Source organism: Ammospiza caudacuta, chromosome 3 (assembly GCF_027887145.1).
Source record: "Ammospiza caudacuta isolate bAmmCau1 chromosome 3, bAmmCau1.pri, whole genome shotgun sequence".
Taxonomy (NCBI): Eukaryota; Metazoa; Chordata; class Aves; order Passeriformes; family Passerellidae; genus Ammospiza; species Ammospiza caudacuta.
Genome location: NC_080595.1, coordinates 24,610,147 through 24,635,291, shown reverse-complemented (window position 1 = coordinate 24,635,291; position 25,145 = coordinate 24,610,147). Strand labels below are relative to the sequence as shown.

At 36.9% G+C, this 25,145-nt stretch overlaps 1 protein-coding gene across 1 annotated transcript in view; it reads right to left on the bottom strand.

Moving 5' to 3' along the window:
* The window catches only part of USH2A (usherin), a 372,150-nt gene that overhangs the window by 49,135 nt on the left and 297,870 nt on the right, over window positions 1-25,145 (bottom strand). Inside the window, exons 55-60 of the mRNA XM_058801041.1 lie at window positions 23,026-23,133; window positions 22,299-22,482; window positions 21,361-21,518; window positions 14,095-14,253; window positions 13,291-13,453; window positions 7,080-7,434 (exon numbers count right to left, since the gene is read on the bottom strand). Coding sequence (XP_058657024.1) covers window positions 7,080-7,434; window positions 13,291-13,453; window positions 14,095-14,253; window positions 21,361-21,518; window positions 22,299-22,482; window positions 23,026-23,133 — 1,127 coding nt within the window. The remainder of the gene's footprint in view (window positions 1-7,079; window positions 7,435-13,290; window positions 13,454-14,094; window positions 14,254-21,360; window positions 21,519-22,298; window positions 22,483-23,025; window positions 23,134-25,145) is intronic.

Genomic DNA, 25,145 nt, shown 5'->3' with positions numbered 1-25,145 from the left:
AGCATCTGCAGCTTGCTAAAATGTTGCTTTTTAAAGCTGATTTAGTGCAGTCACATAACTGGGCACAAAGGGAAGAATGTCCTCATATTACATATTTCTAACAAATTATATTTAATAAGATGAAGCTTTGTGGGGGTTTCTGTTTTGTTTATTTGGTTTTTACAAATTACAAAACATTCTGTCAGTGGTGTTTCTCTACACTGTCTGGTTAGTTTGATGTTATTCTCACAACTGAAATGCAGACACAGAAAAAATCACAGAGAAAAGCATAAATAAAAAGCACATATAAAAACATATATAGAGAAACAGCATATGGAGCATTTGTGCAATCTCATTTTAGTCATCAGCCTTTAACATTTGGGTGGTCCCCTCTCTCCCCATTCTCTCATGGCTGCAGGTGCACACACAGTAAAGATTACCACTTCCAGAGTGCTGCCCACCACCATCTTTCTGCCAAGAGTAACACCTTTTAAACCTGTCAAGCTGCATTATTCCATTGTGTGGGTTAAGAAAGCTGATTAATCAGTGTAAAAATCAACCACTTTCTTTGACTGACACTTACCAGTAGCAGCACACAAGTGGACCTCAGGAAAGCAGTTATGTGAACAGCTGCAGCCCAAGGATGGTAAATGTCCATGCCTTAGATGTCCTGAACATTTCATGGTCTGTAGAGGTTTCATGCTCTTAACTAGGTCTGAAGACAGCCATTACAAATATTTTTCAAAAGACTTAGCTCTACATGTCTTTCACTCATCAAAAAAAGACTGTACAATGGGTGAGAAATGAACCTTGCCCAAGGAGAAGCCCAAGGATAAAATACACCAGACTTTCCCAAAGAGGTAACTAATTTATTTGTAGAAGAAATTACATTGGTCCAGGCACTCTGGCCTAGTCAATCTAGAGTGTGGTTAGGTGTGGTCAGATATAACTGTATCAGTGGTTTTACCTCTAGCTAGTCCAAAAATTTATTGAAAGACAAAATTCTGTCAGCTTCATGTAACACACTGAATTAGGGAGAGAACATGAAAGAAAAAAAGAAGTGAAATAAACTTCTTGGCTGTAACCTACACTAATTCAAATCACCAGTTGCCTGACAACATATTAAGACCTCACAGACACCAGACAAACCTTTCCTTCCTAATTCACAAGGATTCTTTCCTTCCTGGCAGAGTTCCAGCAGTCTAAAGCTATGCTCCTGTGGCTGCTGGAAACATCCAGGAGACAGTGAAGGGGCCTTGTTCACGGCAAGGATGGTATAAACAGAAGAGCTGAAGCCTCTCTCTTTCTCTCTCACCATTCCCCTCCAGTTCTATTACTACGGTACTCTAAAATCATCAAAGTTGTGCAACAATCCATTTCATCCTTTCTGCTCTAATTAGGCAATTCGACATGTCTGTCTTGATAGGTGAGGCTTACTGAAGCACTTAATCAGTTTCTGGAGGGGCATCATAGTGCCAATCCAAATGCTTATTTAAACAGAGCTGTAGTGCCAAATCCAGCATATTCTGCAGCAGCATGGAAACATCAGAATCTGTGAGACACAGATTGCCTCGCACACTTTTTTAAAGCAGCCTTCAATGTGAAGAAGCACTTGTCCTGTATTCATCCTGTATAAGTTTAACAGGTCTAGAGATTAAAACATGGAAAGCATTTTACATTACTGGGCTTTCCTGGCAAATAAAACAATTAGAGCAATTCCAGTACAAACCCTTCCTGAAACTGTGCTAACAAAGCTTTGAATCTTAAAAGCTGCATTTAAATCAAACAATTCATTTGCAAACCCATCACATACAGCACACACATAGTAGGTGGGGATCATTTCATTGAAATTAGAAAGCAAATGTCTCTATACATGAGAGGTCACCAGTTGTTGTACATTAAAACCTTTTCACTGTTAGGCATAATTAAAATACTCTAACAGTGGTTTCAGTAATTTAAACATTGCAGTATTGTTGTAATATTTTTCTAGGCTTCAAGAGTTCACAATTGTTTGGTCCAATCAAATCTGGGAACTCTCGAGAAGTTATCACCCATCAAGGTAATTACTTTCAAGTTGAAATAATTACTCCATCAATGTTAATGGTCTTTCAACTTCAATAAAGCACTCACCTGCCGATAATCACAGCTAACCTCTTGCTCTCATGCAATTCCCTCTCTATTTAGCAGGTTATATTACAGCCGTTAGAGTGGTCACTTGTCCTGAACAGCTGCTGAATTTCACTTTGATCGTCTGTGAACCATAAAAAAATTAGTCATCTGTGTACGATTTCCCCTAACCCATAAGCCCTTGCAGAGCTGAGGAGATGATCTTTTGGCTGCACTAGGGCACTGCTGAGCTGCCATCTTGTTTCTGGTGGTGGCCACTTTCCACTGCCTAGCACCAGTACAGTAGCCTAATTAACTTTTGCCCTCCACTGCTGTTTACAGCTTTCACTCATTGCTAGTAGCACATCTTCTGAATTTATGGCATGTACAGGGATTGCTTCACTTGCACTCATCCTCTTTTCTTAGGGTGCACCCAATTTCTCAGGCATCTGCAATAGGCATATACAAAAAAGTTTCACCGGTGTCTCTCCTTGGCACATATTTTTCTTATTCTTGTGGCAACAATCTTCATTACTTCTATGAGAATGTTGCCATGTACACTACTAAATACCGCAATACTGAATAGTCTGTACAAGGAAGTTAGTAACTGTGTTGTATCTCATCTCTAATGCTGCCAGATGTTCACAGGTCTATATGAAGAAATAGAAGTGAAGGACTACACATGAATGTATTATGCATTTTTAAATGCTGTTAATAGAAAGAAACTAACTCTGGATGCATGATTCCAGATATTTGTAAAATCGTGCATAGGAGGCATGAATATATGGCAGTACTGGCCACTCAAAAATATTTCTGATATATTATTTTTGATAAGGAGGTTTTTAACAAGTAAACTATACTTAATATTCTGACTCAGTTTATTTGACATGAAAATTCTGTCTGCTTATAAGAACGCAATCATGTTAGCCAAGGCTTCATCCTCCTACCAAAGTCTTTATTACTGCTATTCTGCATTGTTTCTACAGATTTCCCTGTCACAGCACCTGCCAAGAGAAGCTTGGCCAGTGCAGTTATATCTCATCTCCCCAAATAATGCAAGGGAAGCCAATATGTGTTCTCAACTGTTAGCACAGCTGCATCCAAACCAGAGGCTTTGCTGGGGCAGTGATAGCAGCTAAGAGATGTATTAATTTTTTTCACCCCAAGCTGGCATGGTTATGCAAAAAATAAAAAGCCTTTAAGGATAAGTTTGGCCTGAGTGCCTCACATTGCAAAACACATTGTGAGAAGACCTGTGCACAGGTGCAGGATTTCCCAGGAATAAGACCTATAATGCTTACACTTATCTCTTGCATCCTCTAAAAAGCATGTTGTACTTTGATCTACGCTTGGCTGAGGTGAATTTAACACACTGAGACCTTGCTTCTACATAATAATAATAATTGGTGGGCACTGCCCGTAACAGGCAGTTTTCCTTTTTAACCCTCTGGATGCTTTTTTTTCTCCAAGTGTTTTCGAACAGCTACATATTTTTATGGTTTTCTGCTCATCTTCCTGGCTTTGAACTCTCCTGCTCCCAGTAAACAACCAAACACTTGATATAGCTGTCATAGGAAAAACAGCATTACAGACCCACAAAATGTCTGTGAAGAAATGTCCAAACCTACCAAGAGTTCTACCTCACAGCAACATTTGGAATACAGAAGTTAAAGAGCTGTGATGCTTTGATGACATCTGGCAGGCACTCATTGGCTTTATAATGAAATCAGCTCTGGGTTCTCTGTTCACAAGCTTAAGTCCTAAGTTTACAAGAGTGAGAAGCTTGCTTTGACAATCTAGGCACTTAATGCAGATTTCTGTAAATGAGAACCTCCTGAAAATCCCTTCCCCTATAAACACACTCATGTTAATGCTTTCAAGACACTAAATACGATTCCTGCTTTAGAGGGTTAAAATGAACTGCAAAGACATTGTGGGAGACACTTGTGCTGCTGTAACCAGTCTTGACTTGACTTTGCTCTGCAAATAAACCTGAATGTCAGTTTAACTTGCTGTCACCTAACATCTGTCACTACACTCCTGGCCAAACAAGCCAAGGAAATGGGTGACACTGCTCCCTATCTGTGAAGGATCAAAATGGCTCATGTGTATGTCACTTGCTTCTAACAGTGAGGACACCCTCCTTTCATTTCATGGGGAGCAGCTTTTCCTCTGAGAATTGAGTTCTCATTTTTATCTCCACAGGCAGTGTACAATTTCAATGGGTCATAACCTTAAGGTACCAGACAGCCATACCTTTGACATATTAACTCAAATATATCTTAATGGGGAATAAATAGTTGGATTTGGGGAAGTATAGTGATAAGTATAGGGTAAGTCTGCTAAATCGTTTGAAAACCCAAAAGATGCTTCTCATTTGTCTCTGAAATGGACGGAAATGAAGCTGTTATATGAGAACAGTCTTCAGGGACATTAGCAAAGGCTTAATTTGTATCCTGCAGTGTAATAAGGACTGTATTTCTCCTCTAAGTTTTGGTCAAGCTTTATGTCCTGGGGCAAGCAACCAGGGTGCAACCAAGAAGCGCAAGGGTGGGATCAGCCACCGACATTCTAGCACTGGGGTTTTTTCCTGGAATAATCTAATGGGATAAGAATGGAGTCTAACAGATTAAATAAAGGACAAAACTCATTGCTTTCTTAATACTTTAAGTCTTACTTGTAACATGGAAGCTTGTGAGAGAGAATGACTAATGGCATATCCCATGAGGGAGCTCCAATAGAGATGCTTTAGGAGATTAAATGATTTAGCCTAGTACCATGAAGGCTATATTTTAAAGGGGCAGAAGTTTAATCATTGGAATTCTAGTTCCTTCAATAAAATTACATTTTAATTAAAGTATCTCATTCACAAAGCTGAAGTTGAAGGTATATCAGCAATGTCATGATAAAATTCTATTTTTAAGCGTTTCTAACTTGAAAAGTTGGTGTCCAGGTTTTGGCCTGCTGGGATAATTGACCTAACCTCCTGCAGATATCTTTGATAACATGACTCCATGCACTTTATGTCAATATCTTTGATTCAAAGCTTTAGCTGTTCTGCTATATTCAGAAGAGGTAGGATCTCAGGTCCTTGGTATAAATCAGCAACAATTCCACTCAGTTAATGCAGCTGCAACAGTTTCAAGTAAGTGCAACTGATGGAGCAGATGTGCAAAAAGATTTGTCCCCAAAGGGTAGTATAATATTTTAAATAAAAATGGGTAGCAAATACCATAATTGACCCATGTTCAAGACAAAGACAGTAGAAAACCATACAAGCCAGCTTTTCTGCATTGCTACTAGAACAGCTATACATATGCTGCCAGAATGTAATTTTGATTCAGGATACTGTTTGGGGAAAATAAAGGATTTTGGAGCCAGGAAAATACTAATTCAGTAAATAATAGCTTGTTAATCTAAAAGGCTTTTAACTGATGCTGTTAAAGAAACACACTGTAGCAACATTACTTAAAATACCATTTTGGTAGGTTTTATTGCCCACAGTACAACCATCTTGGACAGTTTCTGTTGTTGTTAGCATGCTTAGAAGACATTGCAATGCATGACCAGCCAGGTCAATTCTGATACTCAGAACACATTGCATGCTGCTGAAGCAGAGCAGCAGGAGAAGCCCTGGCTTTTCACTGGTTTTAAAATCTTAGGTGCATCATTGCAATTATGATGGTGGTAATTTTTCTTACAAGAAGTAAAGGGAGCTAAGCACCAAAATGCCACTGAACTTTATAATCCCAATATACTTTTTTAAACCTGGCATGCTGTGCAATGTGAACGCAACTGCTTCAGAAGGCAAAAGTATATTATTCCTATAACTCAGTTCAGAATCTGTTCTCCTTTTCAGAAAAAAAAAATATTACAAACTGAATCCATTTAGGATTAGACACAAAACTGGTCTGAAACTCTATGATCAAGGGTATGTAAGATTAGCAAGCTGGAAACTTCTTCCACTGTGTCATGTGGAGATTTGGCTGAGGAGGTTACTCAAAGGTTACTACTGAGTATTCCAGAGAAAGCGTTTTGGGATCTTATTTGAATTGCCAACCACATACTTCAAAATTGGGATAATAAAGAATTTAGGGGATTTCTGGTGTTATTCAAAAATACCATGGACTACGGAGATTCTAGGTTTATGAACTTGAGGTGGCACTGCTGAGGAAACCAAACTTTATTACAACCTCCTTAAACTTTTAAAATTTCTTTTCAGAAGACAATAAAGTACACAAGCTGTCCTAATACACAACAGTTCAGTCCAATAATTTATAAACTGTCTTGCTATAGAAAGACTAGAATGCAATATACAGGGGGGAGGAACATTTGTGCATTTGTGGTAAATGCACAAAACACAACCATTTCTGTCACTGGTTTACACAATGTTGTTAGTCAGTTCACAAAACAATGTGTTTTTCTAAATCTGTCCTTTCACATACTGAATAGAAACATGAAAAGAAAGCTAAGGGAAAGACAGATCAGCAGGGAAAAGTAACATTCCAATGTAAGTGAATGAATTGGAAATAAAAGTAGAACTGCTCTTATTACTGATGAATTATGAGGGAAACATGCAAATGGGTTGCATATATGAACTATGTAATTACTAATTAATTCATTCACTTTATGATTCCAACTGAAATAAAAAATTAATTCTATACAAGGAGGAGTGATATTGCTGTTCTTTGTGCAGGTACTGTGAAACTATTTTGTCAATCAGACAAAAAGTTCAGGATGGTATTTTCAGAGCAAGGCTGACAAATGCATGACACATACATGCTTTTGAGTAATCTACTTGCCTCTACCAGAAATCCAATGTTAGCATGAAATGTTTCAGTCTGTGTTGGGCCAAACACAAAACTTAAGCCAACAAAACACCAGGTAACTGGAAACCTCGCTTTTCTAACCAGGGTTAAGGGAGAGTTTAAAATGCAACAGAGATCAAAGCAGAGTGAAACATCTTAAAACTGTTTTTGTGGCCCAGTTCTTACCATTACAGTGAGAGCTGTGACAGCTGGGCTGCTGAGGGTCGGATCGCTGTGCTTTTCTTGGTAGACCACTCGGTACAGAGAGATGAGCCCGTTGGGGGAGAGCGGCTGGCTCCAGTTCAGCCGCACCGAGTACGCGCTCGTGGCTTGTGCCCAGGGGGCTCCCATGCCCCAGGGGGAAGCTTCCAGAGTCTGGGCTGAAGCCCACAAGCTGTCCACAGAGCCCACGGAATTTTGAGATCTAGCACGGTACTCATAGAGGGTAAAAGGCTGGAGAGCATCGGAAGCATCAATGAATTCCAAAGGTCCTTCAGTCCAGATGAACAAAAGCAGCTCTTCTTGACTGCCCACAGGACGTCTGGAATTAAACCAAAACCAGTGTGTTTAAAATAGTAAACTGCTTCACCAGTCACATAATAGTTAATCCTAAAGTTCCAAGTTCAGCTTGTATCTCAGAAAAATACAGAAATTATTTCACATTACACATGCACAAAGAACAGACTACCTATCTTTGCATCTTAAAAGCATTTCCCTGAATTTGTGTTAGGTTCTGAGTAGTGAAGAAGAGATTTTTGAGGCAATCAGTGATTCTCCTTTATCTAGAAAAATACTATAAAACATGGCAAACAAGTGTGCTGTCATGGTCCAGGGCAGCAGAGCAGCAACACAACAGCATGTTGTCCTTCTAGGATAGAACACACCACAAATGAGACTTTCAGAACTTAGAACATGAAATTTTAAATCTATCTCTATTTGCTGAGCAATAACTTAAATTGAAATATGGGTGCAAGTTTTCAGCATTTCTGAAAATCAATTTATTTACTGAGGTACTTACCTCAGAATCCCTAATTTATTGAAAAATTGTGACCAACTTACTGGAGAAAAATGTTATCTAGAGAATAAGGGATAAGTATTCTATCGTGCCCTCAAAACTAAAGCTGTGCACTTTCAAAATCTGATTTTCTCACACTAAATATCCCATTGTTTCTTGCAAATTGAATAAGTAATCCCTTGTGCATAAACTTAGCTAAATTTGCAGCTCCACCACCAAACCTCATTAAAATATCACACATAATGTTTTTTGCAATAAACAACACCTTTTTTCCAACACTGTTTTTCTTTAAAAATGCAAACCTAAGATACATGAAGAAAATTCACTTTATTGGTTTTTGGCACAATGGGTTTTTCTTTTTGTGCATATGTACATATATGTATACATAGACACACACTTACATATATATATAGCATTACTACTGCAGATATGCTTGCCTTGGACCTGGTGTTATCCTGAGTACCAGAGATTACAGATGATCCTCAGCCCCTTTGTAATATGCCCCCTTCTTCTATATAATTTACAGCAGTTTTAATAAGCTGAGTACTCATCTTCAAAACAGAGTTATCAAATCAATTCTTTCACTTGGCATAGAAATGTTTGTGTGAAATTAAGTTGGTTACATTTAAACAGTGTGATAAATCTCAGTGATGGTTGGGCTGTACTGCACATGAATTTAAGTATTTCCCCTACTCTTCACAGGAACCTTGGCTTTTGCAGAACATAAAAGCACTTTCACCCTTCCATGCCAATAACAAAAATCCAAATTACATTATCTGCCACTTTTATTGCAAGTAGGGCAAATTTGCAGAAGTAAAATTGGTTTGTCTGGCTACTGGGTGTCATCATCACTACACACACACCAGAAGTTGAAGAACATTTATTTGGCAAGAGAAAAATCTGTGTTTCAAAGAATGCTGTAGGATTTTATCTTGTAGGTCAAACCAGGAATAAATGTAATAATAAAAAAGCATTGATTTTTTAAAACTGATAATATTAGCTGCTTATAATAATATATTCCCAGGTATTAGCATGCAAATATGAATAACATAATGAATGCAAGTGTGTACACAGCTGTTTATTCATCCTTTGTGTATATGCATATATAAGGCAGGAACGAAGACATTATTTTCTCATACGAAACTGAATAAGTTTTGCTAAATTCTGAGATAAGCAGATTATATGGACACTGTTATGTTTAACACTGGATATGTTAAAGTGTGATTAAAAAAAAAAAAAAGAGTGTTGAGGTACAATATCTCTGTCATAGTGAAACAGGCAAATTGTAAGATATGTCGATACTGAGGGTTGGTTGGCAAAACTGGGCAAAGACTGGCAGATAGAAGAAGCAGGAAAGATTCCCTAGAAATTCTTGGTCTGTCTGTAAAATTCAGGGTCCAAAATTTCCCATTGTCTCCAAAAATCCAGCAACAGTTTTTGATACAATTGCCCATGCTCTATTATAATGGCAAGTTAAGCCTCCTGCAGACCTCTCCCTTGGATGCTGTTCACTGACGTAATGCAAGACACATAATTTTGAAAGGTGAATCATTACTACATCTTTCTCCTGCACCTAAAAATATAGTCTTTTTTCTGTGTACCAAAAAACATGTCTAAAAAAATCTCTGTAAATAAGGGAAAAGAGAGTACATTTTAATGCAAGAAAGTCACATTTAATGTGTCTTGCTGACCAAACAGTATGGGACTCAAATAAATATATAAATTTATGTTTTATAAATATTCTACACTCTGTGATAAACAGTTTTTTTCACGCTGAATGATCAAATATGCCACCAACTGTAAGCTGATTCACAAGCAAAGCTGTACAATGTAGCCTGGTTAAGTATTTAGATCTTATTACTGCTGAATATTTAATGAATGAAACTTATGGTTAGGTAAATGGTTCCATCTGTAGTCCTAAAAACCAGAATATCTTCATGTATGAATAAACTTTGAACAGAAGTGGTTGAACAATCTGTAATCATTTCAATCGTTTTAAGATTTAAGATTCAGCTGCTCATTTAACTGGAAGTATTTCTTGTGTACAATGAGCTGCAAAGGAGAGAATAACATTTCCAGGAGCTGGAAGCCGTCTCTTCATCTGCATAGTCTGATTTGCTGCTTATATTCATTTTGAAGATGTTCAGATAGTTATTTTTATAAGGGCAAATTCTCCCTGCCCCAGTGCCAATCTGAGGCAGATGACACAAGAAGGAGGATATAATCTCCTTTGTGACAGATAACTCCAGAGCTGTGCTGCAGCAACGCCGACTGCAGCGCTCGCCCCTCAGCTTCCCTGCGTGCGCGGCAGCGGCGAATCCCCCAGGTCTCCAGGGTCAAACCAGAATTATTCCTCACATGTTTACCTTTCACCATACAACCAAATTACATGTTTTAGCAGAGCGTGCTGCTTTCCTTAACAGTGAGTTAATTTTAGGAACGCTGACAAGTCTTGGGGTAAAATTCAAACAATCAGGGAATCACGTTGTCAAATGTGGGGGAACAATGCAACATATTAGCAATGCTCCCCCTCTGCAGTTTCACATTTAATTAAAAAAAGAAACCTTACTTACATTTGTATTCAACCAATCTACACTAATGTAGCTTTCATAATTTGGGGTATTTTTTTAAAAACATGAGTTTCGATGCAAAAAAAAAAAAAAAGAATAGAAGGAATTTGAAGTTATTGCATGTAATATACTAGTTTATATTGGGTATTAGATCAATTACAGGTATAAATAAATGCCTTCAGGAGTTCTCATATTCAATGACATAACCATCCATAGGGATTCCTACATTAAACCATCCTGTAACATATGTTCCTTGGACGCTGTCTTGGGTACAACTCATGGTTAAGGGTATACAATTAAGCAATGAATTAATCATAAAGAGTCAGTCTGGAAGCCTCTCCACTGCAAGTTACGACAGCCAGTGAGACATGTCTTCTGTCTTAAATTGCCTTTTGATTTTTCTGCTACATTTTCACCACCACGACTGCTTAGCTAATGAGAGCTACATTTCAATCTCACAAATGTACACTAAATAATATAATCTTATTGGGCAGGACATAGACAGTTTGACAAAAAAATTCAGACACTCCCTTAAGGAAGTAACCAACCAAAATACTTCTACTTTTACAGGCATTATGTCTGTAAGGGCCACGTCATGTGTCTCCTATACAGTGCATCCTATTAATCAACAGAAAGCAGTACCATTAGCTCATGTGACCTACAACTTACTAAAATGCAGCAACAAATATATATATAATCTATTTTCATAATATTTTTTTTCAGAGTAGCAACTTATGAGGTTGGCAGAGCAATGTTATGTCATGACGAATTGGAACAGAACAAGATTAGATGATTATCTCATGAACCAGATCTTTTCTTGTTCATAAACTCTTCTAAGTTGTGGTCCTTGTTAGAAAAGTTTAAAAGCCTCAGATCTGTGTTTAAAGACACTTTAATAATCAAAGAAACTATCACCATCTCCTCTATTATAAAATAACATTTAAATTTTTGGTTTCTAGCAAAATGGCTGCAAACTTGGGAGTAGTTTTATGATGCTAGAGGAAAGCATGAGACCTGCCACTTTAATGCAGAGATCTGCACACACACACTAGGTCCCCAAGCATCCCAGGTTTTGAGTTAAATGAATTTATTTTGGTGGTGATGCAGTAAGGAAGAGGCACACACTGAAGAAGAAATTACATTCCATAACCTCCCATAGAAATACTGCAGTCTTGCTGCTATAACAATGTAAGGCCATGTGTGGCTACAAAATGAAAAAGAACTATGTGCTTACATCCCATTTCTGATTTTTTTGCAGCTATCTTAGAAAGATTTGATATTGTTGTTGTCTAAGCACATTTAAACTTCAGCTGAAATAACTGCCAAGTGATTCATGCCTATGTAGGTGAATATACCGATTGTATCTGGAGCCCCAGTGCGCCATTTTCATTTCACTTTAAATAAAAAACAAAATGTATCTATGTCAGTCAGTGCCCTTCTGCTGTACTCAGAGGTATCAAACAGGCTACAATTATGATTGTGAAGTGATTGTGTCACATTGGAGGAAGGTTTATTGCTTTTGAGTCTGCTAGGCAGTAACACATTCTGTTTCATATTACTCTTTATATCATTGTTTGGCTGTGACTAGAATAATCAAATGCCATCAAATGCTGTCAAATTCAATTTACAGTATTTTTCACTGAAGTAGGCTTTCTGCATTATATTTCCTGTTTTCCCTTTCTATGGTTGCCATGGAATAGCAGCAGTAATCATCAGCTTTATTTACAAAACCAACAGAGTGAAGACATGTCTTGGGCTATAACATACACTTTATTCCTCTTTATGCAGGGGAGGGACTTGGGGTTTTGATCAGACAATTAAAAAAAGGCAAACAAAAGGGTATTTCAAGACAGCAGGAATTTTTAGAGACCACTAACGTCTTTGAATGAATTTATATTAATTATCACCGAGGATTCCAAAAGGTAATTGGATTTCCTGTCTTCTCAGTCACACCTCTAATATAATAAAAAAGTCCCAAACTCTTTGTGGGAAGTTAGGATCAACCCAGCATGTCTTTGCCACACATACTTAAGAATTGGAAAACCCAGGAACTTTAGAGTTTAAATCCCTCAAATATATAGCTCGAGTTTTATATTCTCTGACTTCTGAAGCCATTCAAGAAGGTCGCTGCAGTGAGCTTTTAACAAAGGCTCAACAGGCACAGCAGAGATCAGTGCTCTGCTAGTTTCATACTGCCCAGAACATTGCTATCTGTACAGAAAAATCCTCACACAGGGCTTAGGAAACTCCTCATAGCAAGTGAGAAAGCATCAGGCAACAACCTACACAGGGCAGATGAATACAAACACCAAGGTACATAAACAGATGCACTGTAATCACTGTCCGGCTTACTTACGTATGAACATAATTTATCCTGGAAAATTGATCTGTTTTAGAAACCTTTTTCTGCTCTTGAAAGTCTCAGAATTGGTGAATTACTCCTCTTTCTATTACAAAATTCTCAACTGTCTGTCAGAGAAAAGTGAAGTTTGTACCTAGTGGCCCTGGTAAGCACAGTACAAGTATCTATCCTACAAACTTTTCCTAAGATTTTTTTTTGTTCCTTTGAATTTTAAAACGTACTTCCACATGCTTTTTTGTCATTTGTAGTTCAGGAAGATGATTCTTGTTTGAGTTCCTATTCCTAACATGGCCATTCATGGATCAGCTTCTTACCTTAGCATTTGAAAGGTAATATATACATATTGTTTCAAATATACTTCTACACTTTTTTTCACCTCCCAAAACATCAAAGAATAAAGAAAGGAACTGTTAAGTAGGACTAAGAATCTGAGGTGATAAGCGCATTTACCTGTAGATAAAGTAGTTAGTAATGATGCCATTTGGTTTCCTGGGTGGTGCCCATTTCACTTCTATGAGTGCAGGTCCAATTGCTTTAACAACAGGTGGGCTCAGTTCTCTGGGAGGTGCTTCAGCAGTTCTTGCATATGTCTGACCACCCACACCACACCCACCTACAGAAACAGACATTTGTGTAGGGATAAGACTTTTTTCCTCAACAAAGCATACATTATAATCAAATGAATGTCAAGTAAAGAAGCTGCTGGTGGAAATTCTCATTTCACCTCATTTCATTGTTAAATACTCATTTAAATTACCACAACTCTACTGATGAATTACTCCTGATTTAGAGCAGTGTGAGTGAGGGGCAAATTGGTTCAAAATTGTCATTTTAGAAATACTTATCTCAATAAGTTTTTGAAAATTTCCATCAAAGACAGGGAATTTCTAATTTTCGGGCTCTTCTCTCCTGTCTTTATGATCATCACTTCTTGTTGGTGAGTAATTACAGAACTGATTCAGTTCTGTACATCCTTTTTCAAAGATCTTTAAGCTGCCTGTGAAGAGCCTTTAATAAAGTGGCACATATAATCTAAAATACATATTTTAAACCTCCATTTGATATATTCATGATACATGGAGAAGTACACACGTGATACATGGAGAAATATTTAATGCTTCATTCAGTGCTAGGCCTTCTTTTTACTAGGCAAACATTTGACTCCAATGTAAAGAATTTCATCTGTTTTGCAGAGTTGCATCTACCTGCAAAATCCCTTCCAGCACCACAGATGAGTGTTTTAAATTGCCTTACCACTCTGGCATGCTTGTATTCTTATCTCATACAGGGTGTAGGGATCCAGGCCATCGACAAAGGCAAAATGTGCGCGTCCCACCGGCTTCACCAGCAGAGTGGGACTGCTCGCATTTAGCAGGATGTTGTATTCCAAAGGCACATTGACAACGAATATCCCTGTTGTGAAACAGAGAGGAGCCAGTGATTATCTGAAACACTAACAACAGTGCAGGACAACTTCAAAGAGCCAATTCATCACATGCAATTTTAAACGTAAGCCCCCTCTGGAGGTTTTCCCTACTGCTCCTTTGAAAACTACAATCATTTAAATATAAACTGAAACAGATCCATCTGCAGATTGCAAGTGGAAGACAGACATTATGGTTCTTAGGTAAGAATCAAAATTCAGTTCAGTCAATGCCTGTTTTGCAATTGCCACTTCTGGGAAGACCGACCTTATGACTTGGTATTTTGTATTTTGTATTTTGGAGGAGTAACAGCTACTAATGTTTGAATAGTCATATGATCAAACAAGTGAATTGCAACCATTCAGCAAATTGTGCCTTTTTAGCCCAACAGCAGTGGCTGAGTGTAGGTTCTTAGCCCGCTTCACCAGTGGAGTACAATACAATAGCTCGAGCCAAGAAACATATAATTTTAAATGATGTACAAACAAACTCTTCAGTTTTTGTTAAAAAAAACCCCTTTCATCTTTTAGTATTTGAATACAAGAAACATATAATTTTAAATGATGTAAAAACAAACTCTTCAGTTTTTGTTAAAAAAACCCCTTCATTTTTTAGTATTTGAATTCAAACATTTTCCCCATCTATTCCCATCCCCATGCTGTCAGTTCTTAATTTTCCAGATCTCTTGAAAAACTCAATTCCTTCAGAAGATTACAAGCTAAGCCATATACCATCCCTTTAGAACAATAGGCAGATGTTCCTGGATCTTCTCATTTCTTCCACATGACATCTCTAAGAGTTCTGTTTGATTGTTTGGTGGTTTTGTTTGGTTTTTGGTTCCCTTGAGCAGTAATATATTTTTAGGAAATAGGCTCTAGGTTTTTTAATTTTTGTCCACTGTTGACTGGTCTGTGCAGACAGCAGCAGTTTCATAAAACCAAGAGAACAACCAAAGAAGAGTTTGTTTGAAGTGTGTTTCCTTCATTCTGCAGTCACATAAGGAACAGCCTTAAGAAAGGACGGAGTACAGACCAGACAAGGTTCATTTCTGAGATGAGTCAAGATATATCTGATCAGTAAAATCACATTTCTCTTTCAACACAACACCTACTTTAGATGTCACAGAGATGTCTTTGTGACTTGCAACAAGGACCAGATGCCTGTGAGCAGTTCTGAGACTTGTCCAGACCTTGAGATTCCTTCCTTTTTTAACTTTGGAAAACAACTCAGCTTTCCTCCTAATTACAATTTTGGCCCTTTTCTGATAAAGCATCTACGTTGATACTACTACGCTGAAGCTACAAAGAGCATTTTTTTCCACTGCTGTGCATCTGTTAGATGGGGTTTTTTTTTAGCTAAGTATGTATGTGAATATGTATAACTAAAAACCATAAGTTTGCAAGAAATCAGAGATTTCAAGTTTAGTCCTGGTACTATGAACAACTGATGTACTTTGAAAGATCAGAAAAATCTTTGAAACACCATGTTTTTACAATTCTCATAAGAAAAAGAGAATATAAAAATCCCAAAGAAATAACATGCAGCTGCCTGACTTGATGCTAGACAGAGAAAATGCCATTACACTAAAAAGCTGAAAAATAGCCCTGAAGTAGAGCCATGACTTCAATCTTATTCAACTGCTCAGCTTACAGGAAGAACAAAGATGTTGTTAGGAACTGTTGGAAGAGGTGAAGGGAAAAGGAGACAAAAAAAGCAGAAATTCCTCTGTAAAATTTTCCTTCTTCAGTGTAAAAGTTACAAGAAAAATACCAAGATAAAATCATTAGGAATGGAATAACAGAAGTACAACTTTCTAAATCAAGGACGATGGTACAGAGTAAACCTCTGAGAGATGATCTTGAGGTAGACTAGTTTTGCCTCAAAGAAAATTATTTTTTGCCTCATATATGGAAGACAAAATGCTCCAGAAGAGTGCACTTGAGTTTGTAGTGTAAAATTTTTAAAGTAATTAAAAATGTAGTATTAAAGAAAAATAATAATTATTACTACTATTATTAGTAGTAGTAGTATTTCCACACTATAATTGGAGGGTCTATAAAGTATACAATAGAATATCTGAAAGAGTTTGAAATGGTACAGAGCACACCAATAGAAACCTTTATTTAATCTCCTAGTTAAGGTCCCCTTCTTTTCCACTCCTGAAAACTGACCAGACATTTCAGCTAGAAAAACCCATTCCTTTATGAGAGTGATATAATTCAGTTTTTTGCATCTCATCAGGGCATTTATTCTAGGCAAAAATCACTAGAAACCTTTGAAATTGAAACTATTCAGAATGCTTGATTTCCCAAGGAAGATTAAATACAAACAAGGACAGCTGAATCCAGCCATCAGTATGCAGCAAAGGACGCCTATTTCAAAATAAATGACCTATCCAACAATGTTGGACAGTGTTCAGTCCATATCACAAATTATTAAAAAAAACTCACACCTGAAACACTAAATCTTAAAATTCTGATAAATTTTGCACTATATTAGGAATGAAACCAATAGTAAATATGCTCAGGAGAAAAAATATTCTCAAGAAGAGAAAATGAAATTTTAAATAAAATCACATAAGCATCCTGAAAAATTCCAATGTCCAATGGAATCTTTCTACACTTTGATCAAATTCATTGACTATAAAGATCAAAGGATCACTTCCTAATCTGAAAAATTGTAATATATATTCTTACAACACAGAATCTTGTAAAAAACCCCTTTTGCTCAGAACAGCCTTCAGCATCTGCAGCCAGTCTGAAACCACTACCTCGTGTGCTCTGATGACTGAAGGAAATGAAATGGGCATATTTGTTAAAGTCATCTGGGAAACCACACGACTTGGTTAGTTCCAGAGTTCATAAATTTATGTCAGAATAAAAGGAACCGTAAAAGCACAAGTGAACCAATTTACCCTAAATGCAAATGGCAGTTTTGTTATTTGGTGTCAAAGTTACCATGAGCACAATGACAACCTGCCATAACACATTTTCATGTTCACTAAAGAACAAGGATTTAGTTGGTTAATATTCCCAGCAATACTCTTTTTCATAATTTACAACAACTAGATGCTGATAGGTTATTTAACATTTATGAAGTTAAGATGTAATCAGAAAAACCCTGATTATCTTTACAAATAAAAAAGTTAAATTATTCCACTTTTTTTTTCTCTGTGACTTCATTTCACAGCAGGTGCATATTTTGCAATGGGACAAATCAATCAAATGAAACCCTGGGTTTTTCTGGGCATATTTGGATAACATTTAATGGACAATTCTGTGCAAAACTCTGCAAATTAGGTTTGACGGCTCTGTGTACTTCAAAACTAGGATAGGTCAAAAACAGAATTTGCAGCACAGGATGCTTAAAACTTGGGATAAAAAGGCACAGACTTATAGACTGGTCAGCCAGAATCTGTTTGAAGTTAATTGCTGAAAATTACTTTACTATGATGTGAAATCACATCACAATTAAAGCAAAATAACTAAAACTTTTTCACTTATAGGAAACAAATACTGAAACATTATCTATTTTAAAGTTATATTTTAATATTTAAATTCACGAAACAAAACAATCTATTTGGCTTCCTGATATTAACTATTTACATTATGCTTCAAATATCCAGATGTCTCAGTCTGGTTGCATCAAGTATTCCCACCAAGACTCTGAAAACAGTAACAGCTGGGGATGCTGACTGTTTGCAAGACGCAAATCTTTGGATATTCAACTTGAAAACCTATCCTACAGAGAGGTGGAGCAAACAATAATTTACTCAAAAAAACCAAAAATGAGAGCCTGTGACAATGGCTTATCAAAAGTTCCATTTTCTAGACCACAAGAAACCAAGTTAGTTGGGGAAGCTGTGACAAATACATGGTATTCAATGCCATGTTTGATCCCAAGAAGAATAAAGTAAGAATCCAGATTTCAAATAACTGTCATTCTAACTGAAAGCAAACCTGGAGGTGGATAAAGTGTTATAAAATGACGAAGAAGAAAATATTTTAACCCAGATGATCTTTAATATATGAACCAGTATCCTAGGAGCAGAGGACAGGATCCTATTTCGAGCACATTCAGCTTTCAAGTCACCACCAGCCACAACAATCACAAGAATCAGATCCCCAGTGAGGAGCAGTGGGGCTGCCAATGAGCTGGAATGCAGGATGGATACCTGCCTACCTATCAATAACATTTATGGGGGAAATCACGGTGGAGTTTTTTCCATTTGGCTTTCTGCTCTATCCATGGCACTAAGAGTTGTTCCATAATAATTGTAACATATCCTTCCTTAGCATATCAGTGAAATGTACCATACCTCTGAGGTCTGTGCTCTGAGGAAGATAATGGAATACCTATTTTAGAAAATAAAGCCCTATTTTCCACAGTGAGTGAGGTGTGTCAAGCATTTTTTCCTGAATCCATCACTTTAACAACTATTGGGCCACCTTGCTCTTTAGCTAAGTCAGGAGTTTTGAAATGCTACATATCTATAAAGTCATAAGACCTAGATATATTACAGATGCTGGAATGTTATAATTAAACCATCCAAAAGGAAGGTCTTTGTAATACAATGTGTCCATAATTAATCCTGAGGGTGATTATTTGATCCAAATTTATTACAGCAGCTAAGACAGAATGCCAAAACAGCCCTGATATCCACAGACAGGAAGACACTATGAACAAGTACATTCTCATCAAAACTTTGTTAATTAAAAGCACTTTTTTGACATCAAGTCTACAGCAGTGAAAAGAACAGTTTTGTCCAAGAGCAACTGCCAAGCCTGACAATCCTTATAAAAAAAGATGCATTCTCAGTTTATAAGGAAAACCTATATTGCCTCAATGCAGCCTACTGTGAGACAAGGATTTATGCACAGAAAGGCAATAGATCAGAAAAAGAAAAATAGTTACTCTATGCACATGGACATAAATAAGGATAAGAAGTAGTAGACACTTTATGCTAATCCTACCAAGCTGGGGATGATTGTGACCCCAAACACCTGTATGACAGGACATGTTAATGGGATCTATGCTATTCCAGAAGATCAGAACTTCCAAAATAAATCTCCACCTGCATCCTCTGCAGTCTTACTCTTAAGAAAAAATAACTCTAGAAGCACAAAGGACCTCAGACTGAGCACAAAGCAGGATTATGAAGGGTCAATAATTAATTTTCTAGCTTCTGCATAGAACTATGCTTCTGCCCACAGGTTTCAGCAGCCTTAATAGCATTGTAGCTTTCAGTAACACTCAGTAACATTTCTCTGCTGTTAGTACTCCTCATTCTTATAAGATCAGCTAGTTGCCCTGAAGTGCTATATCAAAAGGAACAGCAAGACTTGCTTTCCTGTCTTTTTCTTAACTAGGAAGAAAATGAACCCTGTTCTACCTGAAGCCAGGACAATACCCAACAGAAGCACAGTATGAAAATCCCTTCTTCATATTTAAAAACCTAAATAATTAGCCCCACAATTAGAAGGCAAAGAAGTTATCAAATATCCACAGAAGTGAGATAAGTGTTCAAGGTGTGTCCCAATGTCTGAAAAGAAGGACACGTTCCTTTCCCATCTAAGGAGAATGATTTCTACAGATGTGTGAATACATGAAACCTGCAACTTCTGCAGATCCATGATGTCCAGCCTCCTCCTCATCCCTCTGATTCTGTGGTTTCAGGAACAGACAAACCTTTGTATGCATAATCTTGATTGCAACATAATTAAATGTACTACACAGAGCCTGGTTCTCCTTGCAGGCTTGTAACCTACTGTGAGTAACAGGAATTTAAGCAGCTGGAAAAGGTCTAGAACAAGGACAAGCTTTTCTGGGAAACACCCCACTCTTCACAGCCCATGCATTCCAATACATTCTTATGTTTTAAATCTATTTATAATGTTGCTGAATATTTTGTACCTTAAATTATATTTATTATCAAAACTATAATACAGCATGAGTCACTTTCCAATAAAACCAACGGTAGATTATATGCCATTTGAATTCACCTGCCTTCTGCAGGGTTCTAAATCCTTCCAGGCAGTAGGGGGAAAAGTTTAATTTAAGATTTTAATCTTTTTCATATATTATAGCATTTCTATAATGGATTTTGTGCTCCTGAAAACTAAAAGATTGACAGCTCAGGGTATTATAGATTTATTAATCATTGCTTAAATGGGTAGGGTGAACACCGCTAAACACTGCCACAATACTTGCAATCCCAGTCTTGAAGGCAGAATGCATTTTCTAGGTGCCTTTATTTTTAATGCCAATTGTCCCTTGCTAAGCAAGGATAGAACATCTTAAATAATTAAGAACAAGAGATATTAAAAACTCCCATGAATTCACTGATAAAACACATATGGCTATTATTGCAATACTCAAACATCTGAAGTTTCTAAAAATGAGGAAATTTTAATGAAAAAAACCTCAGTATCTAAAAACTAGAAAACACCTTTTTTGGAAATGAAGTACAGTGGAAAAAAGATTGTTCATTACAAGGCTCTCATTGTCCCACAATAAATACAGCACATAATTTTTATAACACATAATTTTTATAACATCAGTAATGTGCTACAATCACTTAAGCTATGATCTATATTGATGAAGCATCGCATAGTTGCTCTTACAAAAAGATTCTATAAATAAATTATTCCTTGTTAGCCCAGCTTTATAGCAGGTGGATGTCACCTGATCAAGTTCAGGAGAAGAGTAACTACAGGAAAAACACTTCTGGGCCTTTGCTGATCCACCATACTGCAGTGGAACTGCATGATAACTCAGGTTAGTATGAACAGAAGAGAAAACTCTTTTTTGTTGTTGTTTTTTTCATTAATATTTGCACTCAGTAGTAGTTCATAATATCAAAACACACAGGGCTTTGCTCAGCTAAACCTCACAATACTGATGTCAAGTATCTAGATCAATATTATTAAAATAATGTGTCTCTAGGACACAACAGCTTTAGATACTGGGTATTTAAATCACTAAAACTAAATACAAAGAATAAAAATATCAGAATGATTCAGCTGCCTACCTGGATATACTAATTTTTCAATCCTTTCATTTTGCTACAAAGTACTACATAGAAGTACATTTTTACCTGGCACATCCCAAGCTAGAAATATAGAATATGCATCAATGACTGTGACATTATATGGGACATGAATTTTCTCTGGTGTTCCTGCTGGTGTTTGTATAACATATTTATCACTAGTGTTGCTGCCGCCCCAAGTGCTGGCTTCCAGCTGGTAAACATATCTGCACAAACACAAAAAGATCAGTGGACACTGCAGTTAGAAGCTTTAGGCATATCAGCAACAGAACATTTCCATTTTCACCAATTTAAAGTGAATACAATGAGTATTACAAATACTGCATTAGTGAAGATTTTCACATTCAAGTTTTTCTAATGTGAGAAAAGTAACTTAGAATAATAACCATAAAATCAAAGATACCAAAATAATAATACTTAGAACAATAATTACCATAAAATCAAGATACCAAAACTCAAATACTAGTACTAAATACTAATACTAAAATTCAAATCAGCTTACATAAGCAAGAGAAGTATTGACTCAAAAAGTGTCAAAACTAATTTCAGAATTACTTCTATAAAAATATCAGCAGTCACTTTTGAACCTGTATGTTCAGCATGCACTGGAACATCATATACCATGTGCAGTGATGTTTGTCATATAAAACCTGGCATTTTTCAGAGTATATTGCATGATGCAAAAATACCTATCATTGAGCTACCAACAAACCATCCAATAAAATAAAAAAGAAAGCTTTGCTTCTTTGAATCAGAATGACCTATTCTCAAAAAAAAAAAAAAAAAATTAGAAGTCCTTTGATTAATGTCTTTTTAACTTTTGAAAGACTAGCAAAAGTGTTCTACCAATTTTGAGTAATAAAGTAATATTTCAAGAGAATTTTCCTTTGTTCACAATAAGTTATATTTTGTACATTTCACTAACACAAGTACCTATGTCTTTCAAGGTCTTTCACCTGTTACCAGAGCTCGTTAACATGCCTTACCTACTGTTAGGCTGCAGGTTAACATCTGTGAAATTCAGGTCTGTACTGCCACCCAGGAAAATCTGTTCTCCATCACGGAATAATCGATAATGAGTAATGAGCCCGTTGGGTTCCTCTGGTTCACTCCAGTACGTTTCCACTTCTGTTGAGCTGACTATGATATGATGAGGTTTTGGCCATACCCCTATTAAAATCAAAATGACACTATTTTAATTTTATGACAGAAACTCAAAGGTGTTTTTTTTTCTTTTCCCATACTCGTGTTGCTGTTTTCAGCAAAGTAATGAAAGCATAAAGCACTGCCAGGGAGAATGACAGAATTTAACACACTTTCTGTATTTATCCTATAACAAATGCAACCAACTAGACAAGGTAAAGATTAATGGAGAAAGAGGCCAAAGGCTACTGAATTTATATGCCCAGTAGTCTCTGCATATTCATTTGTGCTTTAAAAAAAATTCATCTTTCAATTCTTTGTTAATGAAGCTAATGAATTTAGAGATGAATTTGGGGAAATTTTCACAAAAAGAAAGTAGAAATGCAGTGCCATGCAGTAAAGAGAATGTGGTAAGATATAAAAACTCCAAGAGACAGATTCCCTTGCGTAAATATCTACATGATAGCTTGATGGATGGCAGTGGAGTTGTGCACCTTGTTAATCCGCCAGAAAATACAAGCCCGTATGACCATCTCTTTGCACTTCTGTAAGAATGACTTTCTCCCTTACCATGAGGAGCAGCTTGTAAAGTTTGACCTGAAAGTGGTTGGCTGGAAGCACACCCAGCAGATGTGCATGCAATAAGCACAAAGCTGTAATTAGTGTATGGCTGCAGACCTAAAAAGAGCAAACAGAGTTTAGGCTGAGATGTTGACATCAATCATTCCAAGAATTATATCTCTGCATAGAAAGTTATTGGACTTAAAGTTAACTTACAGCATTTTTGGCAAACATAAAGAATGAACTATTCTTATATTACACGTGAACAATACTGAAATGGTGAATTCTCACTAATTTAGACATATATCCTCTACTGATTTAAAAGACCAAACAAAACAATTCAGACTGAATGTCTGTCTATGCTGCAATAGATCTATGGATATCCCTCATACACCTGAATCAGCTTTAAATCAAAAAACTTAGATGACACTGGCCATGCAGAAAAACACATGAAAGTGCAATTGCTTAGAGTCTTCGACTTGAAAACCTGAATAGCCTTTAATGTTTTGAAAATGTATTACTAATACATTTGCAATAATAAGATAATAAAATACTCACTTGTACATGAAACCTTCTACTATATTGCAAGTAAGTCCAAGGACTACGACCTTCCCAAATTTTTTTTTAAATTTCCCCTCTATTTTTCCCCTATTTGATACAAGACTTTACAATAAACGCTACAAAGCAGTTAGAAGCTGAACTGACAACCAAGCCCTCATTACTAAATATTAATTTCAGTTACTTGTAATTTTTTTAAAACTTTTTTTTTCAGCTCAAATCTTCTATGCTGTACATCCTTGAATGAGATGAGAACATATTGCTTTGCCTTTTTCTTGAAAATTTTCAAACATATTTGTGCTGTGTGTTGATGACTTCAGATTTCACATCAAGTTGCCTGTGGTTTAAGAATTTGACTTTAGGGATCCTCATAAAATTGTACTCACAATTTGCTAAGATACTGAGCTTTTAGAATAGCCAATTCTGTGCACCTATTAAAGGCTTCTTTTAGTTAAATTGTTAAAGATGCAGATCACTGTGAGATCACTTTAGAGCTCAACTGGAATTGCTGATCAGCCTTCCTCACACAGCACCCCCTAGCCCACAACACAACACCTTTGCTAAACTATTATTTTGGAAATTTCTCAAAATTGATCTTTAAGATATCACCGGGCACAAACACTGAAAACCCTTTTCTCACATTTTCAAGGACCCCCTTGTTAATACCTCACAATATATTACATAAAGGTTCCTGTTCCTGAACGTAAAGGATACAAAAAGTATAACAAGAAGTAAATTATACACAAAATCTCTTTGAAAATACTAAAATTGCAAAACTAAACACTCAAAAACTAGGAAATCCCATTGCCAGGACATTGTACAATACAAATTGATCCTCTTTTGTTCACAGGCTTTGTGGCACAGTGCTTTCTAAAACTGCCTCCAACAAGCGGTCTACAGCCTGATTAATTGTAATTTGAGACTTTTTCTCGCAGCGTCCACCCCTAGAGTATACAGATGCTTTATTAACACCAACTTGCTGAGCATTCCAAATGTCTTAAAACAGGACCAAAACAAAAAATCCCCCCAACCAACTCCATGAAAAACCACATAAACTCAGAAAACTAAAAGAGAATATTTTCTCTCTCAGAATCAGGATATTGACTCAAAGAGACTGAGAGAACCAAAAATCTCCTTGGACCTGCCAGGAAGCCATTTGGGATTCCTGGGACCTGGCTTTCAGGCTACCTGGTGTTATGCAAAACTTTATATATCCAAGCACAACTGGTGCCTTCAGCTGCAGCTCTGAGAGCTCAGGAAATTCAGGCCAGGTAATGAAAATGAAGAAGAGGTGGTTGTGACAAACTGTGGAAGACTGAGATGTGCCGTCCTCAGTACCACGGGCTGAACAAATATGAAAGCCCTGGGTGTCAGACTGCCTTTGGCAGTCCATGCCCCCAGCCCCACAGCCATCCACCTTGTCCCTCTGCGCTGGCACTGCCCCAGCTGCCTCCCTCCCTGTGCTCCATGTTCCTGTCTCCTTGAAAGGGAATGGAGCTCTGGGCAGAAGCACAATTAGGCCCATCCACGCTGAGACTCCCAGAAGGAATTAATCCACTAAACACAGCTAA